The 17777-nt window shown below is 49.3% G+C and overlaps 3 protein-coding genes across 13 annotated transcripts in view; 1 reads left to right on the top strand and 2 right to left on the bottom strand.

Annotated features, from left to right (window-relative positions):
• CEP250 (centrosomal protein 250) overlaps positions 1 to 1486 on the top strand; it is a 47743-nt gene extending 46257 nt beyond the window's left edge. For all 11 annotated transcript variants that reach the window (XM_032858791.1, XM_032858788.1, XM_032858787.1 and 8 more), the window contains one exon: positions 981 to 1486. In XM_032858791.1, the coding sequence (XP_032714682.1) occupies positions 981 to 1244 (264 nt within the window). In that variant the 3' untranslated portion in view covers positions 1245 to 1486. The remainder of the gene's footprint in view (positions 1 to 980) is intronic.
• A 6988-nt stretch (positions 1487 to 8474) lies between these two features.
• CUNH20orf173 (chromosome unknown C20orf173 homolog) lies at positions 8475 to 11879 on the bottom strand. The gene is made up of 6 exons (XM_032859416.1): positions 11826 to 11879; positions 10357 to 10650; positions 9975 to 10153; positions 9732 to 9894; positions 9298 to 9349; positions 8475 to 8640 (listed from the first exon to the last, which is right to left on the bottom strand). The coding sequence occupies exons 1-5, from the start codon at positions 11877 to 11879 to the stop codon at positions 9323 to 9325; spliced, it is 717 nt and encodes a 238-aa protein (XP_032715307.1). The 3' UTR covers positions 8475 to 8640; positions 9298 to 9322.
• Positions 11880 to 12540: 661 nt separating this feature from the next.
• LOC116868707 (60S ribosomal protein L39-like) lies at positions 12541 to 12941 on the bottom strand. The gene has a single exon (XM_032859351.1). The coding sequence runs from the start codon at positions 12898 to 12900 to the stop codon at positions 12745 to 12747; it is 156 nt and encodes a 51-aa protein (XP_032715242.1). The 5' UTR covers positions 12901 to 12941; the 3' UTR covers positions 12541 to 12744.
• Positions 12942 to 17777: the final 4836 nt, after the last annotated feature.

Genomic DNA, 17777 nt, shown 5'->3' with positions numbered 1-17777 from the left:
AGTAGCCTGGCACCAGCACCAAGATCCACACCTCAGAGCGCAGCTCTAGCTGCCTCACCCCAGAAAGCCAGGATCAAGTGCCTTCTTGCCTCCCAGGCCTTACCTGAAGGCTCACCCTGTCTCTCAAGGCCCCAGAGTAGTAAGAACCATGGAATTTTTATTTCTGAGCCTGTTTCAGGAACTAATAGTCACTACCAGCAGAGCCTGACCGTACAACTAGACTCAGCTATTAGTTGGAATTCACACGAAGCAGTCCCGAGATGGGGCCCAGACTAGGGTGAGGCAAGGGGGACACCCAGGTGAGAATTTAAGGAGATGCTCACTGGCGACCTGGAGTCCCTCCTTAAATTCCACAACCCAGGGGCCTCTCTGCCTCACCCTAGTCCTGGCGCTGCCCTGAGCTCCCCATAACCACCCCTCCTGGTTCTGTGTACTCATCAGAGAAACAAGGGTTCATCAGTGATTCCCAGCCCTGGCTGCACCTGAGAACCACCTGGGGAGCTTTGAAAAAATGCTGACGCCCAGGCCTTAGCGCCATCTAATTAAGTCAGAGTATTTATCAAGAGTCTCCAGAGTAGAGCGTACTGCAGTGACGATAAAATACTCTGTATCTCGATCAGGATAGCGTTTACCCACGCACACGTGTGTGATCAAACTCATCACAACATGTTCTTAAAATCCCGGCATTTTATTACATGCAAATGATCCCTCGATAAAACGGATGAGTAGTTTTGTCGTTGCTGTTGTTTGTAAGGTCCCTGTCTGAGTCTCCTACATAGCCAGGGTTGAGGAGCCCTGGATTTCCCATGACTCCCAAGGGCCCTTGCCCCAGACACCCTAGAGCCTGATCCTGAGATCGGCGTGCAGTTGTTGATTCAAATGCTCTCTCCCAGGAGCGGAGCAGGAGGACTTGGGGCCGCTTCAAGGCCCTTAATTACTCTTTCCCTCTTGGTCCCCTCCCCCCACCCACACTGACCCAGGTGGCCCTGCTGCGAGCCCAGCTGGCCTTGGAGCGGAAGCAGAAGCAGGACTACATCGCTCGCTCGGTGCAGACCAGCCGTGAGCTAGCGGGCCTGCACCACAGCCTCTCCCACTCTCTGCTGGCCGTGGCCCAGGCCCCTGAGGCCACCGTCCTGGAAGCCGAGACCCGCAAGCTGGACGAGTCCCTGACTCAAAGTCTGACGTCCCCAGGACCAGTCCCGCTGTGCCCCAGCCCCAGCACTACCCAGGCCATCTCCAGGTAGCAGCCACAGCTGGGGCAGGATCCAGGCCAGCCTGAGACTGCATGGACGGACAGCTGGCTGTCATGGCCCAGGAGGAGGGAAGGAATCCCACAAGGCTAGGAGCAGGCCCCGGCTCCCATGGGAGCGAGGCAAGTCACAGCTGCCCATAGCCCACAGAGTCACCTACAGGAGCATCCGATGCCTCTTGTCTCAAGTGTGTTGTCCCTGCACCTCCCCTCCAACAATAAACCCCATGTCTCTGTATTTGTTCTCTGCTGCTGTCTCCACTTTGTCACTGGGTGGCCACAGCACAGCGGGGCATTTGTGAAGGAAGAATTTGCCACAGATTCCTGTCAGGCGGCGTGAGTTCGTTGTCTGCCTGCATTCTGACAGAGAAGGCTTATGGCAGACGCAGCAAGACAAAGCTCCTGTCCACAGGGAGCTTGAGTCCAGTTGGCGAGAACACTCATGGATGAGTCACAGCTCTGTGCGCCGACCAGAAGTGCATAGAAATTCCGGTGACCAAGGAAGGAAGGCTTGAGCTGGCCGTTGAAGGATGGAACCGTCAGGCGGGGTTGCTAGGCCTGCTGGTGAGATCAGTGGGCCTGTGGCGGAGCGTGCTGTGGCCGAGGGTGGATGGGGAGGGAGGGGGATGATAGAGGGGCTTAGATCTAGATTTGAACTCATGGAGGATGAGGAACTATAATATGTTCTTGACTTAAGTTCTAGGGCTTCAGAAACACTGAGTTGACCTTTGGCTAGTTGGTCTCTTGAGTTCAGACACTCCATCTGCCTCATTCCCCTTCTGCTCTGGGTGAATGCCCCCGGCCTCCCTTCCTGGGCATACCACCTGGGACCAACTCTGGTCCCCCATAGTCCAATCACGTGTCAAGCCAGTAAAGAGGCTGGACGATGGCAGAATTTGTCACTTATGGATTGACCCTGGTGGAGGCACCCTGGACTGAACCCCATTCACTGGCTAAGACTTATCATTGGCAACTTCTTCGAAGCCTAAGAGAACAGTTTTCTTTAGAGAAGCTGGGCTTGGCCGCCTTCTGGCCCTTCAATTGTAGTCTGGAATTCCTTTTTCTAAGCCTGAGGATGGAGCTAAGGCCTAGTCAAGAATGTGGGGTTTGAGAGCAGCACCCCACTACCCCAAACCTACTTACTCAGGGCTCAGTCCCCTTGTATCCCCTCACATCACACAGAGTGGATGGGGGAGGAGGGTTCACCACTGCTGAAGCTTTGTTCTAAAAATTCATGGTACGGGACTCGGCAACAGATGCTTAGTAAAAAGTCACAGTTTAGAACCCTCCCCCTTCCCCCCGAACTATACCTGAAGCCCCAGAGATTCTAGACCCTGGATGCCACCTCTGGTCAGGCTCCCTGTGACTCAGAATCCTCTCCTGGCCTTTTCTGTGCCAGGAGTTCTCAAAGACAAACGACTTCTCTTGGAACCTTCCTTTCCAGTCTCTTACCTCTAGTTCTCTAGCTTAGAGTGTGGACCTTCCAGACAGAACCCAACCTTACCTAAGGGCATCGGGCCAGCGCTTCCTTTCCTTCTCCTTGTCCCATGCCACAGCGAATCGGTGGGTGGGTTATGTTCCTGACCAGCTAGGTCTCATGGATGTACTTGAGGATGGTGAAGTTGGTCACCAGAACCCTAAGGGGAAAGGTCAGAGCTGAGCGCAAGGGTGTCCTTTCACAAAACTTCTTCCTCCAACCTCCTCGTCTGTTTTGCTAGAGGCTGGTACAGGCCAGAAAGCCCTGAGAGTAGAAAGGGACAAGAGCTGAGCCAGAGCCTGGGCCATGTTCCTGTTCCTAGGGAGCGCCTAGGTCTGGGGGGTGCGGCACCCCACTCTCAACGAGTCTCCATACTGTGTATGTTAGAATAAGGATCACCAGAGCACAACCTAATTACCTCGACTCATCCATCTGCTTCCCTACTTGGGACTAGCAGCAGCTTGAAGGCAAAAAAGCTGCCCGGCATGAGGTAGGGAAGGAAAAACTGGCTATATGTTAGCGAGGGGGTAGGGAGTGTAGTCACAGGTGGCCAAGTGACAGCAAGATCAGCATTTACACCAAAAAGCCAAGGGGTGGGGTGCCTGGGTGGCTCAGAGGGTTAAAGCCTCTGCCTTCAGCTCAGGTCATGATCCCAGGGTTCTGGGATGGAGCCCTGCCTCAGGCTCTCTGCTCGGCGGGGAGCCTGCCTCCTCCTCTCTCTGCCTGACTCTCTGCCTACTTGTGATGTCTGTCTGCCAAAAAATAAAGTCTTTAAAAAAAGAAAAAAGCCAAGGGGTGTCTGCTCTAGGCCTGGGGCCTCCACCAGTCACACCACCTGGTAAGAGGTACCCTTGTCCACCAAGGCTCAAGACCATGCAGTCCATGCTACATCTGGAAGCTTCTGCAGCGTGTGGGAATTCTTGCCAGTTCCCAGGCCCTCTCAAGTACTTTATGTGCAGGTAGGCTCTGTTGGTTACCCTTGTTCCCTGAACCTAAAAATGGGGCCTGGTTCATTCTGCAGAGACAGGAAGTCAGGAGGGCACTGGGGTTCACAGGCCAGCACTGCTCACCACCTTCACCCTCCCGCCCCCTCTGGGACCCAGTGTGCTGCTCAACGGTGGATGTCCCATGGCGCCAAGACTGCCGATCCCCTGAGTCCCGCACTGTTTAGCACGGGACAGGTGTGGGCGGGTCTCAGGGTTTTGCTGCGACCTGGGGATCGGGGATCGGCTGAAATAGATCCTCCTTGACCTGCTGGACCCAGGTTGGGTCTCCCAGCATCAGTGCCTGTGGAGAAGAGCACAGACCACGTACCATTTGACGCCCACGTTCTCACACAGAGGAGGCTGGACCCCATTGGAGTGGAAAAGGAGTCAGGGAGGGGATACAGCCCAGAGCCCGGGAACTCCGGAGATGGAGGTCTCTAGCTCCATGAGGAGCTTTGGAGCCCATCTGGAGCCCATCTGGAAGTGTTGGTCAGACCAGGCAGACAGCCCGCCTGTGAAAACAGACTATGCAGTTGTGGCGCCGTGGTGAGCAACCTCAGAGCCTCTGCAGCTCTGGGGCCAGCAAGAGAACTTTCCAGAAGCACCATGGAGGTGGGGATCCTTCACCCACAAAAGCATCAAGGCAACTTCCAGGCTAAGACTTTGCATGTAGGCCTCCTCTCAGCCTGTGAGACAGGTCCCTTTCAGCCAGCTGATTGTTTAATTAATTGGTCTTTGGACAGATGACACCTTCATGTGCTGTGTCCTCCCCAGCCCCACCCCCTGATCCACTGACCACCTGTTCGCTCCCCAGGCCGCGGGGAAGGGAACAGCTGAGCTCTGTGCAGACAATAGCCCTGAAGAACAGGGCTGGTGGCAGGGAGGCAGGGGGCAGGAGGGGCGGGGCACATCCCCTGTGTGACCCTCCAGCACAATGGGAAGGGAGCACAAGCTCAGCTCCTCTCGCCACGCTTAGAAAGTAAGCAAGGGAGCATGAAGACCACAGAGTCTCACTTGGTGCCCTGGAATTTGCTCCGGCTACTCTGCTGGGACCCGGGTTTGCCTAAACCCCCGTGGAGGCAAAGCCGAGAATGGAGGCTCCTCCGGAGAAGGGAGGGCTGTGCTCATGGGGTATCACCTAGTTCGTTTATATTGGTGGCCTGTCAGTGTGGACATCGTGACCTTTCTTCTTAGTCCTTTGTTAACCAATGTTATCAGCTCTTTGTATGCCTTTGTGAGGCCCAAAGCCTCACGCAAGTGGGAGGGCTTAGAGGTAAAAAGGTGAATGGGTCAGGGGTCCGAGGAGAGTGCGTTTCTCCACTAGCACTGTGCCCTGTGTCCCTCTGAGAGTGGCTACTCTCTGATCTCAGCACATGGCCCTGTGTGTGGAGGTGGGCAGGGAGAGAACTTGTTTTGAATTTGGTTCTTCCTTAACCACTGCCTGTTGTCGAGGCGAGGGAATCAGGGAGGGCTTTATCCAGTGTCTGGTGATCCGTACGTCACTCTTAAACCTCCTCTCTTGGTTTCCTGTCATAATCTCTCCTAGATCTGAGTATTCAGTCCTGCCAGGCAGCTCCAAGAGTCTAAGGCTTGCTCCTGGCCAAGAATAGCCTCACATTCTAGCAGGCTGCTTCCCTTGCCTTCTGCTAGTGCCTGGAGTAGACCTAACTCCCTTCTCTGTATAAGGGCCCACCTCTCGTCTGCCCAACTCCAGACAGAAACCTTGTGGAGAAAATGGGCTGATTGCTGCCCCTGCTCCGGATCCAGGTCTTCATTCACTTGGCAAATACTCATCATACCTGTGTGTCACGAAGCTGCACAGTGAGCCCTGAAAAGAGGAGCTCTTCCCCAGGGAAGACACGCCTGGGTGTAGACAGACACTCGCAGAATGACCCGGATGTCCAGAAGAGACTCACTGGCCACTCGATGAAAGCCAGACAAAGTGCCGCAGAACATCATGGTGGAAGAGACCTCTGGAGAGCCCTTTCAAAGTGTTTCTAAGCTGACTGGATGGATACACTGGGATTATGGGGTCCAGAGGTGCGCCTGTGCGTCCCAAGAATGATGGCAGGCCCTTGGAGCTCTACCAGCTAGCCTGCTCAAGTCAGACCTTCCTGAGCAGAGCAGAAGCATCAGCCACAGGTGAACATCAAGGCAGCCCACAAGCCTAACATCTACCACGAAGGCTTCATTACAGTCCCATGCACTGGGCCAAGAGGCGGGCTGACTCAGACACCAGACACTGGGAGAAGTAGGAAGCTGTGGTCACGGACCTCACCAGCGCCCCACTGTGCCGGCGGCCTCCCTCACAGTCACCTAAGCTCTACAGGGTGCGCCGATGGAGGCTGAGAGGAGCAGGGGAAAGGCAACATTTGGTGTATCCTGTGCCCTTCCTGGAGGAGACGGGGTTGATGCCCCGTGGGGTTCTTCATGGAAGCCCAGTATCAGGGACCCCGCCACACAGGTCACATTGTGAGTTCCTGCCTGGAGGCCTGGGGGATAATCGCCTTCCTCTTGGCATTCAGCCCAGGGTCTGGCCGACAAGGGAGGGGCTGGAAATCAAGGATAATGGGGACAGGAATACAACAGGCCAGCTGTTGTATCCCCTCTCTCTGAGACGGGGGCCTCTATTGCCAGTGCAGGGGTTCTGGGCCTAAGGCAGAGATGGGGAGGGGAAGAGTCTCCTGGCCCCTCTTAAGAAAAGAACCTACAGTGATCTAACCATGACGTGGTTCTAAGTACATTTCTCTCCACCCAAACTTCCCCCCCCACCACAGATTTTTTGTTTCATTTATTTAAAATGAAGCCAGTGCATCACCTGGTTACAAAATTCAGTAGAAAAGAAGGTAGCCATTTCCCATCCAGTTCTTTTCCAACCTCTCTCCAGAAGCAGCTGATTCTTAAAGACTATTTCTGTAGTGGGTAACGTTATTCCTCCAAATAGGTTTATATGCGTCATGTTGGGTCCAGTACCCGGAATAACAAACGATGGGCAGCTGTGCTGCTCACGCCTTTGGGGATTTTTGGACTCTGGCTCCAAGCAAAACAGCCAGTCATCACAGAGCCCTTGGGGAGCAGGTACCTGTGCACCTGGTCTCATGAGGGACATAGGCATTTTGTTAGTGTGTGTGTGTGTGTGTGTGTGTGTGTGTGTGTGTGTGTTGGGCAGACAGGGAGAATGTACTGGCTATTCATTTATAGACCCAGCAACTGCACACCCTTGTTGGCCGAGGCTGTCTGGTTACTTTGAACCACTGTTTCTACAAGGAAAGCAGGATAAATGCTTACCCCTCCCCAGTTGATGTAATAGTTCCCCCCAACGAACTGGTTTTATTTCTGAGTCTGTTTATGGACTCAGGATCTTTTTTATATTCCCTGTGATTCCACCACGACAAGTGCTACTTTTGATGTTCAAATCTTCCCAACGTCGAGGTCTGGGTTTTCCTTGTACCTTTCCTGTCCAGACTTGGAATCTTTGTGGGAAAGAAGTGTTTAGAAAACAAAATCTGGGTTCTGGGATTAATCCTTGCTACCGCAATGTTCAGGCTTTTAGACCGTTAAGATGACAGAGCAGAAAATGTATTCGGAAAATCGTGAGTCAGGGCACTTGGGTAGCTCAGTGGGTTAAAGCCTCTGCCTTTAGCTCAGGTCGTGATCCCAGGGTGTTGGGATCAAGCCCTGAGTCGGGCTCTCTGCTTAGCAGGGAGCCTGCTTCCTCCTCTCTCTCTCTGCCTGCCTCTCTGCCTACTTGTGATCTCTGTCAAATAAATAAATAAAATCTTAAAAAAAAAAAAAAGAAAAGAAAATCATGAGTTCACGGCGGGGTTGGCTGCACAACAGCGTGTGCTTAATGGCCCTGCACTGCATGCTTTAAAATAGTCAAAATGGTAAATGTTGTGTATATTTCACCACAATAAAAACTAACTTAAAAATTGAGTTTATAATGATATTTCCAATTTGAATGTAATGTCACAGGGTTTTTACTCTACCTGTCTGACTTTATACTTGGTTCCTAATAAGATTGCTATAATTATTTATTTACCTTATTCCATGATAGTCATCGTATAGTTTCAAAAATAATACCAATATTATAAAAAATCTACTAAGTGATGTTTAAAATGTCTTTGTAGCCCTTTTTGTCCACAGAATATATCCTTCAAAGGATACACAGTGTACTGAGTCCCAAAGGAACTCAAAATAATTCTTTTCTCTGGTGCTTCTATTATCAAGTTAATATATGGTTAGATACATTTGATTTGTTCTCAACTTTAGGGTTTGCTTGTTTCCTCTTTTCATTTGATTAAATTTATTGGTGAGAGATAGGTAGATAGATAGATAGATATTCCTTGTGAGATATATACATACATATGGTTTGGTGATATGTGTGATATGTATGCTGTTAAGAATCTGAAATAGGGGGCGCCTGAGTGGCAGTGAGCCTCTGCCTTCGGCCCAGATCATGATCTCATGATCTCAGGGTCCTGGAATGGAGCCCTGCATTGGGCTCTCAGCTTGGCGGGGAGGCTGCTTCCCCTTCTCTCTCTGCCTGCCTCTCTGCCTACTTGTGATCTCTCTGTCCAATAAATAAATAAAATCTTTAAAGTTAAAAAAAAAAAGAATCTGAAATAGGATGTAGCCCAGGACTCCAATGAGAGAAATAAGCTATAGTTTTATTTAGAAGCAGAGTGATCTATATCTGGGGTCCCCTTCCCGACACTCCGTGGTTCCCCCCCTCCTAGGGCCTCCAGGGGCTGAGCAGGATGGAAAACATGTCAGCTGTAGATAGCAACCTTCCCCTCACCCTGCAGCGTGAGGATGACCTTCTGCTCTTCTTTGAAACTGTGCGTGTGACTCTCAAACCAATATTTATCATCCCAGTAATGGGACCACCTCATGAGCTGGTCTGTCCCAAAACCAAATAAGGACACCTGGGAAATAGGATAAGACAGGAGAGAGCCCCAGGGTCGCAGGCTGGATCCTGTCCTGCCCCCATGTCTGCCAGGGATGCTTCAGCACTCATTGAACATCTAGTGTGATAGGCTTCCTCTTAGAGATGGGAGAACAGAGCTCGCCTTCTCCAGGGAAGACACACTCTGAACACACAGTGTGACCCCAGAGCCGAGCTAGAGGGCGTCAACCAGCTGGTTCTCCTCACATTGGAGGAAAAGAGAGGACTCCCCAGGGAGACACGAGAAGGACATTCCCGGCAGAGCCGGCAGTGTGTGAGAAGGCAGGAGGCAGCTGGGGTTTAGGGAACACCAAGAAGCCCCATGTGGGAGCCTGGGAGAGAGGAAGGCGGGGGAGGGGGTCAGATGATGTAGGGTCTTGAAAGAATTTTTAGACTCTCTGCTTGTGTGAGAAATAGACCAGAATCTTTCCTAACCTGGTCGCAGGTATGCAAGGATAGAGCAGAGCCATGAGTGCCAGGAATGCATACTGACCCCGATCACCCAGCCAGTTGCCCTGGTTATACCTGAGGAAGTGGAGCTGATCACCAGGGAGTGGGGAAGAAGAGAGAGGGGCCTGAACTGGGCCCCTTGCCGCAGCAGCCCACAGCCCTGTCTTACTCCCTCCTGTCCCCTTACCTGGTCTTGGTTGCCTTCCATTCCACTAGGGAACTGGACCACCTTCCAGAATCTAAGAGAATTGGGTGGTAGGGGAATTTCAGAAGTCTGAGACCTGGGAAGGTTCTGCAGGTGCCCTCTATAAGTCAGCAGAGGGTTGGGGCGTCTGGGTGGCTCAGTGGGTTAAAGCCTCTGCCTTTGGCTCAGATCATGATCCCAGGGTCCTGGGATTGAGCCCCGCATCGGGCTCTCTGCTCAGCAGGGAGACTGCTTCCTCCTCTCTCTGCCTGCCTCTCTGCCTACTTGTGATCTCTCTCTCTGTCAAATAAATAAATAAAATCTTAAAAAAAAAAAAAATAAGCCAGCAGAGGGTCTCCCTGGAGCCCGTCTGTCCTCCCCTGCAGTGACCTCTCCTGACCCCTGTACTAAGAACGTTTGAGTTCCCAGACCATCACCTCCTCACTCGGATCATCTGAAGTCCACACCAGACCAGAAAGCTTCAGCAGCAACACCAGCTGTCTCCAGGAGCCCTGGATGCTGGCATTCCCAGGGTAGACGAAGCATCCTGAGGTTTGGTTCCTCACCATCTCGAAGCCTTGGGCATGGCCCTGGCTTATCCTGGGAAGGAGAGCAGGAACTGCCAGCACTCCGAGGGTACTTCTGACCTTCCCATGCCCTGCCCTCTCCCCAGCACCCACCCAAAGGCTGTGGGGTACCGGTTGATGTTGTGGCTGAGGCCAGAAGCCCGTAGGGTCTTGGGGTTCCCCACCAAAGCACAAGTCCCACAGTAGAGATGGAAATGGCTCACTGAGGGCCTGGGAATCACCTTGAACAGCTTCTCCCACATTTTGCCAAGCCCATTTTCTGAGTTCATGCCCTGAAAACAGCAGAAGGGAGATTGGGGGCTGGGACCTGGGTATCACCTGGTAGTGGGTGAGGCCCCCATGCTGGGGTCAGGGGTCAAGGCCGTGAAGATGAGAGGTGCGCTAAGCCAGGGCGAGGGCTTGGGTGGGAAAGTGGGACATGGGCTAGGCCTTGAAAGGACAAGGGGTGAGACTGGGCTCAAGGTTGCCCACTGACCAACCACCAGAGCACAGGGTCAGGGGTCAGAGACTCTGTCGTCCCCGTCAGGTACTCCACGGTCTTCTCATAGCGGGCAGCAAACCCTGTCCGTTCTCCAGCTCCGTGGTGCCAGAGGGAGGAGTTTAGCGTCTCAGATCGGCAGCCACTTGTCCTGAGTTGGAGCCAGGGGCGGTTGCAATGCTGTGGTACCAAGACCATCAGTTTCTCCTGGGGGGCTGATTCAGGTCTGAGATCCAGGCAGGGGGCCATCAGCCACAAGAGAACCACCCAGAAGACCCACAGGACAAAAATCTGTCATAAGTGCTTCATGTTCCGCCCAGAGGATGGGTCCTGTGGCCAGTCGTGCACTGACTTCTCTACCTGGGACAAGAAAGAAGGAGGAGGAATTGAGGCCCCAGCACTTCTCTATCCCCTCGGCCCCCAGGGCTCCCCAACCCTCCACACCTCACCTCCCAGCCCCTCATCTCCTCCCTCCCTAGCCATCTGTTCACCTCCAGAGAGGACTACGACTGGCCCTGGGATGGAAAGTGCAAGGGCAGAGAGTGGCCTGTATCCTCCCCACAGGAGGAATCCCGAGCTCTCGGGGTGGTCCTACGTGCCACTACTTATACCAGAGCGCTCATCACAAAACACACATTGTGACCTCCTTCCCCACCAAGCCAAGCGGCCACCCTGTCCTGTCTGCCAAACACCTGTGGTCTACACTGAATGTAAGACCCACAAGGACAGGCACCGAACCTCTCTGTCTTTTTTAGCTCCGCTTCCCTTAGACTTCGAATCATCTAATAAGTATTCATGGAACACACAAGCAGAGTTGAGAGGGAACTTAAAAACAAGGGGCGCCTGTGTGGCTCAATGGGTTAAAGCTTCTACCTTTGGCTCGGGTCATAATCCCAGGGTCCTGGGATCGAGCCCCACATCGAGCTCTCTGCTCCGCAGGGAGCCTGCTTCCCCCTCTCTCTCTGCCTGCCTCTCTGCCTACTTGTGATCTCTATCTGTCAAATGAATAAATTTTTAAAAGTCTTAAAAAAAAAAAAAACCTAGTTAGTGCCAGGGGCGCCTGGGTGGCTCAGTTGTTAAGCGTTTGCCTTGGGCTCAGGTCATGATCCCAGAGTCCTGGGTTCAAGATCTGCATTGGGCTCTCTGCTTAGTGGGGAGCCTGCTTCTCCCTCTCCCACTCCCCCTGCCTGTATTCCCTCTGTCACTGTCTCTGTCAAATAAATAAGATCTTAAAAAAAAAAAAAAACTAGTTAGTGTCAGGGTGATGGCCCCTCTCCAATTGTGTAACTTTGGCTCAAACCTCTCTTCTATTCTCCAGACCTCATATTCAACAACCCAGTGGACTTTCCCTTAGATGTCTCAGAGATCTCTCCTGCTGAACAAGCCTGAGGCTGAACTCATGATTTTCCCTTTAAACCAATCCCTGCCCAAGACTCCTCCATCTCGATAAACATCCCTCTGGTCACCGAGTTGCTGAAGCCAGAAACATCTGTTGTGCTCTCCTGGATTTCCAAAACCATTTTCCATTCATTTGTTTCTGTCTCCACCTTCCTCATCTTTTCTTTTTTAAGGATTTTTATTTATTTATTTGATGGACAGAGATGACAAGTAGGCAGAGAGGCAAGCAGAGAGAGAGGGGGAGGCAGGCTCCCAGCCCAGCAGAGAGCCTGACTCGGGGCTCGATCCCAGGACTCTGGGATCATGACCTGAGCGGAAGGCAGAGGCCTTAACCCACTGAGCCACCCAAGCACCCCTGTCTCCACCTTCTTCTTATCACCTTCTTCATCTCCACTGCCACCCCCTCAATTCAATCTTCACCAGCGGAAAATATTTAAAAACGAAATGACAGGGGCACCTGGATGGCTCATTCAGTTGACTCTTTTTTTTTTCTTAATTTTTTTAAGATTGTATTTATTTATTTGACACAGAGTGAGAGAGAGCAGGGGAGACAGGAGAAGGAGAAGCAGCCTCCCCTCTGAGCAGGGAGCTAGATGCAGGGCTTGATCCAGGACCCTGAGATTATGACCTGAGCCCAAGGCAGACGCCCAGTGACTGAGCCACCCAGGCGCCCCTAGGTAGGACTTCTTAAAAGTTAAAACATCTTGAACTATTAGCTTTGCTTCTCTCTCTCTCTCTCTCTCTCTCTCTCTCTCTCTGTCCCCTCTCTCTCTCTTTTTTTTAACAGCTCAAAGGCCTCACGTTTATTACCAAACCAACCCACTGGTGCAGAGCTATAGTAACAGAAAAAGCTTTCGCTGATAAATGATATCTATTGGACAGGCAGAAAGGTGCTTACAGGGTGACGGAATAGAACACATGATCTTCAAGTAGCTTAATTAAATACGTGGTGCCCATTAGGTGTGTCATCGCGTGATGTGGGACGCCTTAGAGACCCAACTTGGTTCTCCTCCAGGGACTCCTCTTGGAGTTGTACCTGATTTTATTACCAGTTTTCATCTGAATCCACTGGGGAATGGGATGATTCTGCTTTTGTTTCTTGGCCAGGAATCGCTTGATCCTGAAAGTCTTGAGAGAAGACATGGTCAATTAACAGCGAGCGGCACACAGCAGGATGGCGGCAAAAAAGAAAGACGCTTTGCTTCTCTTTTTAACAACTTTGTTGAGGCACAATTTACATGTCATAAAGTCCACACATTTTTAAGTTCAATGATTTTCTAGTAAAACTGTAGAATTGTGCAAAGATCACCACAACCCGGTTTAGAACATTTCCGCCAGAAACCCCTCATTCACAGCTACTGTCATTCCTACTCCTCATTCCAAGCAACCTCTCACCCACTTCCTCTATAGATTTGCCTTGTTTGATCCTCTCATGTAAATGGAATCATACAGTGTGTAGTTTCTTGTATCTGACTTCTTCTTCTACCATAATATCTAATTGGCTATTTAACCCTCCCCCTGATTTTTTTAACTTAAATTACTATACTTTTGTTTCTAGAAATTCTTTTAAATTTTAATATCTTTTCTTTCTTTTTTTTTTTTTTAAGGAAGTGGGATAGGGGCAGAGGGAGAGAATCTGAAGCAGGCTCCATGCCTAGCATGCATGCCTAGCCCTGATGTGGGGCTCAATCTTCCAACCCTGACGCCTAACCAACTGAGCCACCCGGGTGCCTCAAATTTTAATTTACTTTCAAGTCTTCCTGATGTGATACTATTTTTACATCTTGTTTCTTAAATGTTGTTAGTCATTCTAAACAGAGTTTTTATCCAAAAGATCCATTATCTCAAGTTCGCGGGAGTCTAATCATGCTGATGGTGTCTGTTGAGTCTTGCTCATGAGGGACTGTGTCCTTAAGTATTTTGGAAGGTTTAGCAGGGTTTTATCCTTGAGAATGCTGTGTGGCTTAGGCTGAGGTGTGTTCCCTCAGAACAGTTTCCTGCGTGCCTCTGCCAGGCACCCTCAACTCTAAGTAAATTTCTCCACCTTGGAGCTTCCAGACTAAGCAGAGAATATAAATCCAAACCCCAAACTTATATGAGGACAGTCCTGTGGCTACAGAGTCCCAGCAATGCTTTGTTTTTATGTTTTTTTGTCTTCCTAGCAAGGACACAAGTCGAGACAATCTTGAGCATTCTCTTTTTCTTCCTGTACAAGTGGATGCTTTGTTTTGTTTTGTTCTGGCCTACATTTTTTCTATGGGTCTAGCTCTGTTAAGAAGCCATCTTTTTATTGAAGCCTGGAGATATCATCTGCTTTCCCTATATAGGCATTAATAGCAAATACCCCAAAAAGACACTCCCTATCTATTTTTGACAATGATTATAAGGCAAGAACAGTATGGTCACAGTAAGTTCAGGCCACAGTGACTAAAAAATATTTTATGAAACCATTCTCTTCCCATATATTTGATTATAATTTAAAAAATCAGTTCCTTCCAAAGCCTTCCTAAATTAATGGAGTATCCTACCACCTTATAGGTACCAACATGTTACTCTCCAATGTAGAAGATCTTTTATAGGAAAGTGCTTTGTGAGCTCCAAACGTCTACATTACTATGAATTATTATATGCTAAAAAGGAAGAAAAGGAAGAAGAAAACCCAAGCTTGTAGATTACTGACACTGCAAGTCCCTTAGCCACCTCTCCCTGTCCCATCCCCAGAATTGTAAAGTCAGCTCACGAGTTTACTGCTTTTTTCAACTCTTTCACTTATAGCCCCTGGGAATTTCTCTTACTTTTTCATGAGTCAGGTGTATGTTCCAAAGGATGATTTTTATTTAGCATTTCAAGATGTTTCTCAGCAAGAAGGTTTCCAGGATTAAATCTACATATTATTGGAACTAGAATCTTTATACTTAGCTTGCTCACTGGTCATTGTTTTATGATTTGTGTAATTTTTTTAAAAGATTTTGTTTATTTATTTATTTATTTGAGAGAAAACGCGTGAGTGGGGGGGGAGGGGCAGAGGGAGAGGGAGAAGCAGACTCTCCACTGAGAAGAGAGCCTGACCCTGCTGGATCCCAGGACCTCCGGGATCATGACCAGAGCCAAAGGCAGATGCTTAACGGACTGAGTGACCCAGGCACCCTTGATTTATGTAATTATTTAAAGAATGTTTTACAAATATTGAAAGACGATCCTTCCTTATATGGGTTGAGCCATACTGCACATAGAAAATATTTGCTTGAGAGTCTTTTCTGAGTCCAGTGCTTTTCAAACAAGAGTATGCCTCAGAATCACCTGGAAAGCTTAATAAAAACACAGAATGCTGAGCCTCATCCCCAGAGCTTCCAATTTAATTTTTCCAAGGTGTGCCTGAGAATTTGCATTTCTAACAAATACTCAGGTGATGACAATGCAGTTGGCCCAGAGGACCCCACTTTCAGAAACACTGTCTTGGCTTAATAGATCTAGTCAGAAAGTATTTTACAGGAAAAAAAAAATCCTCTATTAAAATGGAAGCTCATATTAATTATATTTTTGTTTTCTAAAGAGAAGCTTATGTTTTCCCTGCAATCGCATCCTAACTGTTGTATCTACTTCTGTTCTATCCATCCCTTGTCCATTATTCACCTAGCAACTGGAATGATCTTAAATTAATTTCTTGCTTAAATCCTTAAAATGGCATCCCATTACATGCAGAATAAAATCCAAAATCCTCATTCATCTCACATTTTCCAGACATTCTGGCTTTTCCTTTTTCCTAGAACTTTCCAAGTTCTGTCTTGTCTCAGGACCCTTGCACTTGTAATTCCTCTTCCTAGAACGCATTACTCCCTCCCACTTAGTACTTCAACTCTCTGGTTTCTTCCTTCTCTTCAAGTGTCATTTTAAATGTCACTCATCTTGGGGTCCATTCCCTGACCCCAGTATTACTCAGTCTGTAAGAAGCTCTTTTTTTTTTTAAGATTTTATTTATTTATTTGACACACACAGAGAGAGAGATCACAAACAGGCAGAGGCAGGCAGGTGGGGGGAGCAGGCTCCCCACTGAGCAAAGAGCCAGATGCGATGCTCAATCTCAGGACCCTGAGATCATGACCAGAGCCGAAGGCAGAGGATTAACCCACTGAGCCACCCCAGCGCCCCTGTAAGAAGCTCTTCTAATTGGACTCTAAGACACACTGACACAGCTCCGTTATGATTCTTTCTTCTTTTTTTTTTTTTAGATTTTATTTATTTATTTGACAGAGAGAGAAAGAGCACAAGTAGGCAGAGAGGCAGGCAGAGGGAGAGGGGGAAGCAGGCTCTCTGCAGAGCAGAGAGCCCCATGTGGGGCTGGATCCCAGGACCCTGGGACCATGACCTGAGCCGAAGGCAGAGGCTTAACCCACTGAGCCACCCAGGCGCCCCAGCTCTGTTATGATTTTTCCTTCTCAGTGGAAGCAGTGGGATTTCTACACTGTGACTATTGTTTTCAATCCAGAGACGCTGAGGTCTCCATATTTCTCCCAAGAGAAAAATGGTCCACCTGCACTGGGGAAGGAGAACATGGAAGATCTGCAAATGCATTTATTTATTTAACAATTAGGAGAAGTTTATTTATCGGTGTGAAAATAAGGTGAAAGAAGACTGTGACGTGGCAGAAGGAACCAACGAAAGGAACTGAAACCTTCCTCTTCTCTGGATGGGCTTGTAGGCAGCAGCTACAGGGGACCAGTGACCTGTTCTACAGGGGAACCAGTCCTGTGCAGTCCCTACCTGCTCCAAAGGTTGGAGGAGCCTGCCTTGATGGAGAAGTTTGAAGCATTAGTATAAAGCCTGACATTATGAAGAGTGAAGTCTCTAACGAGTTAGCATTTTGGTCTCCTGTCATGGCGACCTAAAAGATTCTGGAAAGAGAAGGACCATCTAATCCTGGAATTTCTAAAACAGAAAGTCCCCTACCCCTGTTGTCACTGTTATAGTTCCCTTATTATCTGCTTCACAGTACAAGACACATTCCTCTTTTTAGTTTTCTTTCTTTCTTTTTTTTTTTTTTTTTAAGTAAGCTCCATGCCCAGTGTGGAGCTCAGTGTAGGGTTTGAACTCACTACCCTGAGATCAAGACCTGAGCTGGGATCAAGAGTCTGATGCTTAACTGATTGAGCCACCCAGGTGCCCCTGCTTTTTAATTATTATTTACTCTTTTCCCAATTGTGTATGTGGTAAAATACACACAACATAAAATTTACCATCTTAACCATTTTTAAGTGGAATGTATATACATTTCTTGTTTACCTACTTTGAGATCCAGAAGAAATGGTCTGGAATCAACCCAGCCACGACCCAGGGAATAAGAAAGCAGAGTCAAGGTTGATTCCAAGGGTTTTGCTCTGAGCAAATGAACGACTTGCAACAGGTAAGACTAGAGAGGAAAAAGAGAATGTGTGTGTGTGTGTGTGTGTGTGTGTGTGTGTGTGTGTCTGAGACAGGGGAATATTATATATTTGCTACTGTGTGATGAATTATCCTCAAAATTAGTGGCTCAATAAAACAAACATTTGCTTTCTCAGTTTCTGTGGGTTAGGAATTCAAGACTGGTGTGGTTGAGTTGCCCCGCCATTAACTGGCTGTGATCCAGAGCAAGTTACTTAGCTTCTCCGGGCAGTTCCTCTTTCAGAAAATGGAGATGAAAGTCCCACCTACTTTCTACAGTAGTGATTCTCAAACTAACTGCAGAGAATCACCTGGGATCCACTCCTAGTTTCTGATTCAGCAGATCTGTGGTGGGGCCAATACGCATTTTTAACCAGGTACCCAGGTGATGATGAGGTTGCTAGTTGGGAACACTTTGAAAGCCACTGTTCTAGGAGGTTCATGTTGTTCCAGGAGTCTGATGGGAAACTCTTGGCTCAGTTCCTAGGTCAAGGGAAGCGAATGCTGCGATTACTGTTTCTGCCCCGCAGAGTCACCTCCGGGAGCCCTGTCCACAAGACACGACTACCCAGTCCGCAGGAGCGGAACCAGTCACCCAGTCC

This window comes from Lontra canadensis, unplaced genomic scaffold, assembly GCF_010015895.1.
Source record: "Lontra canadensis isolate GAN:19392208 unplaced genomic scaffold, GSC_riverotter_1.0 scaffold16, whole genome shotgun sequence".
Taxonomy (NCBI): domain Eukaryota; kingdom Metazoa; phylum Chordata; class Mammalia; order Carnivora; family Mustelidae; genus Lontra; species Lontra canadensis.
The sequence above is the reverse complement of the archived record's forward strand: the minus strand, read 5'-3'. Positions and strand labels throughout refer to the sequence as shown.

Coding starts and splice junctions, on each gene's coding strand:
- CUNH20orf173 (XM_032859416.1), bottom strand. CDS start 11,879: ATGGTTTTGGAAATCCAGGAGAGCACAACAGATGTTTCTGGCTTCAGC. Junction 10,154..10,356: donor ACCCTGTGCTCTGGTGGTTG/GTCAGTGGGCAA, acceptor TGCTGTTTTCAG/GGCATGAACTCAGAAAATGG. Junction 9,350..9,731: donor CAGATGATCCGAGTGAGGAG/GTGATGGTCTGG, acceptor CAATTCTCTTAG/ATTCTGGAAGGTGGTCCAGT.
- LOC116868707 (XM_032859351.1), bottom strand. CDS start 12,900: ATGTCTTCTCTCAAGACTTTCAGGATCAAGCGATTCCTGGCCAAGAAA.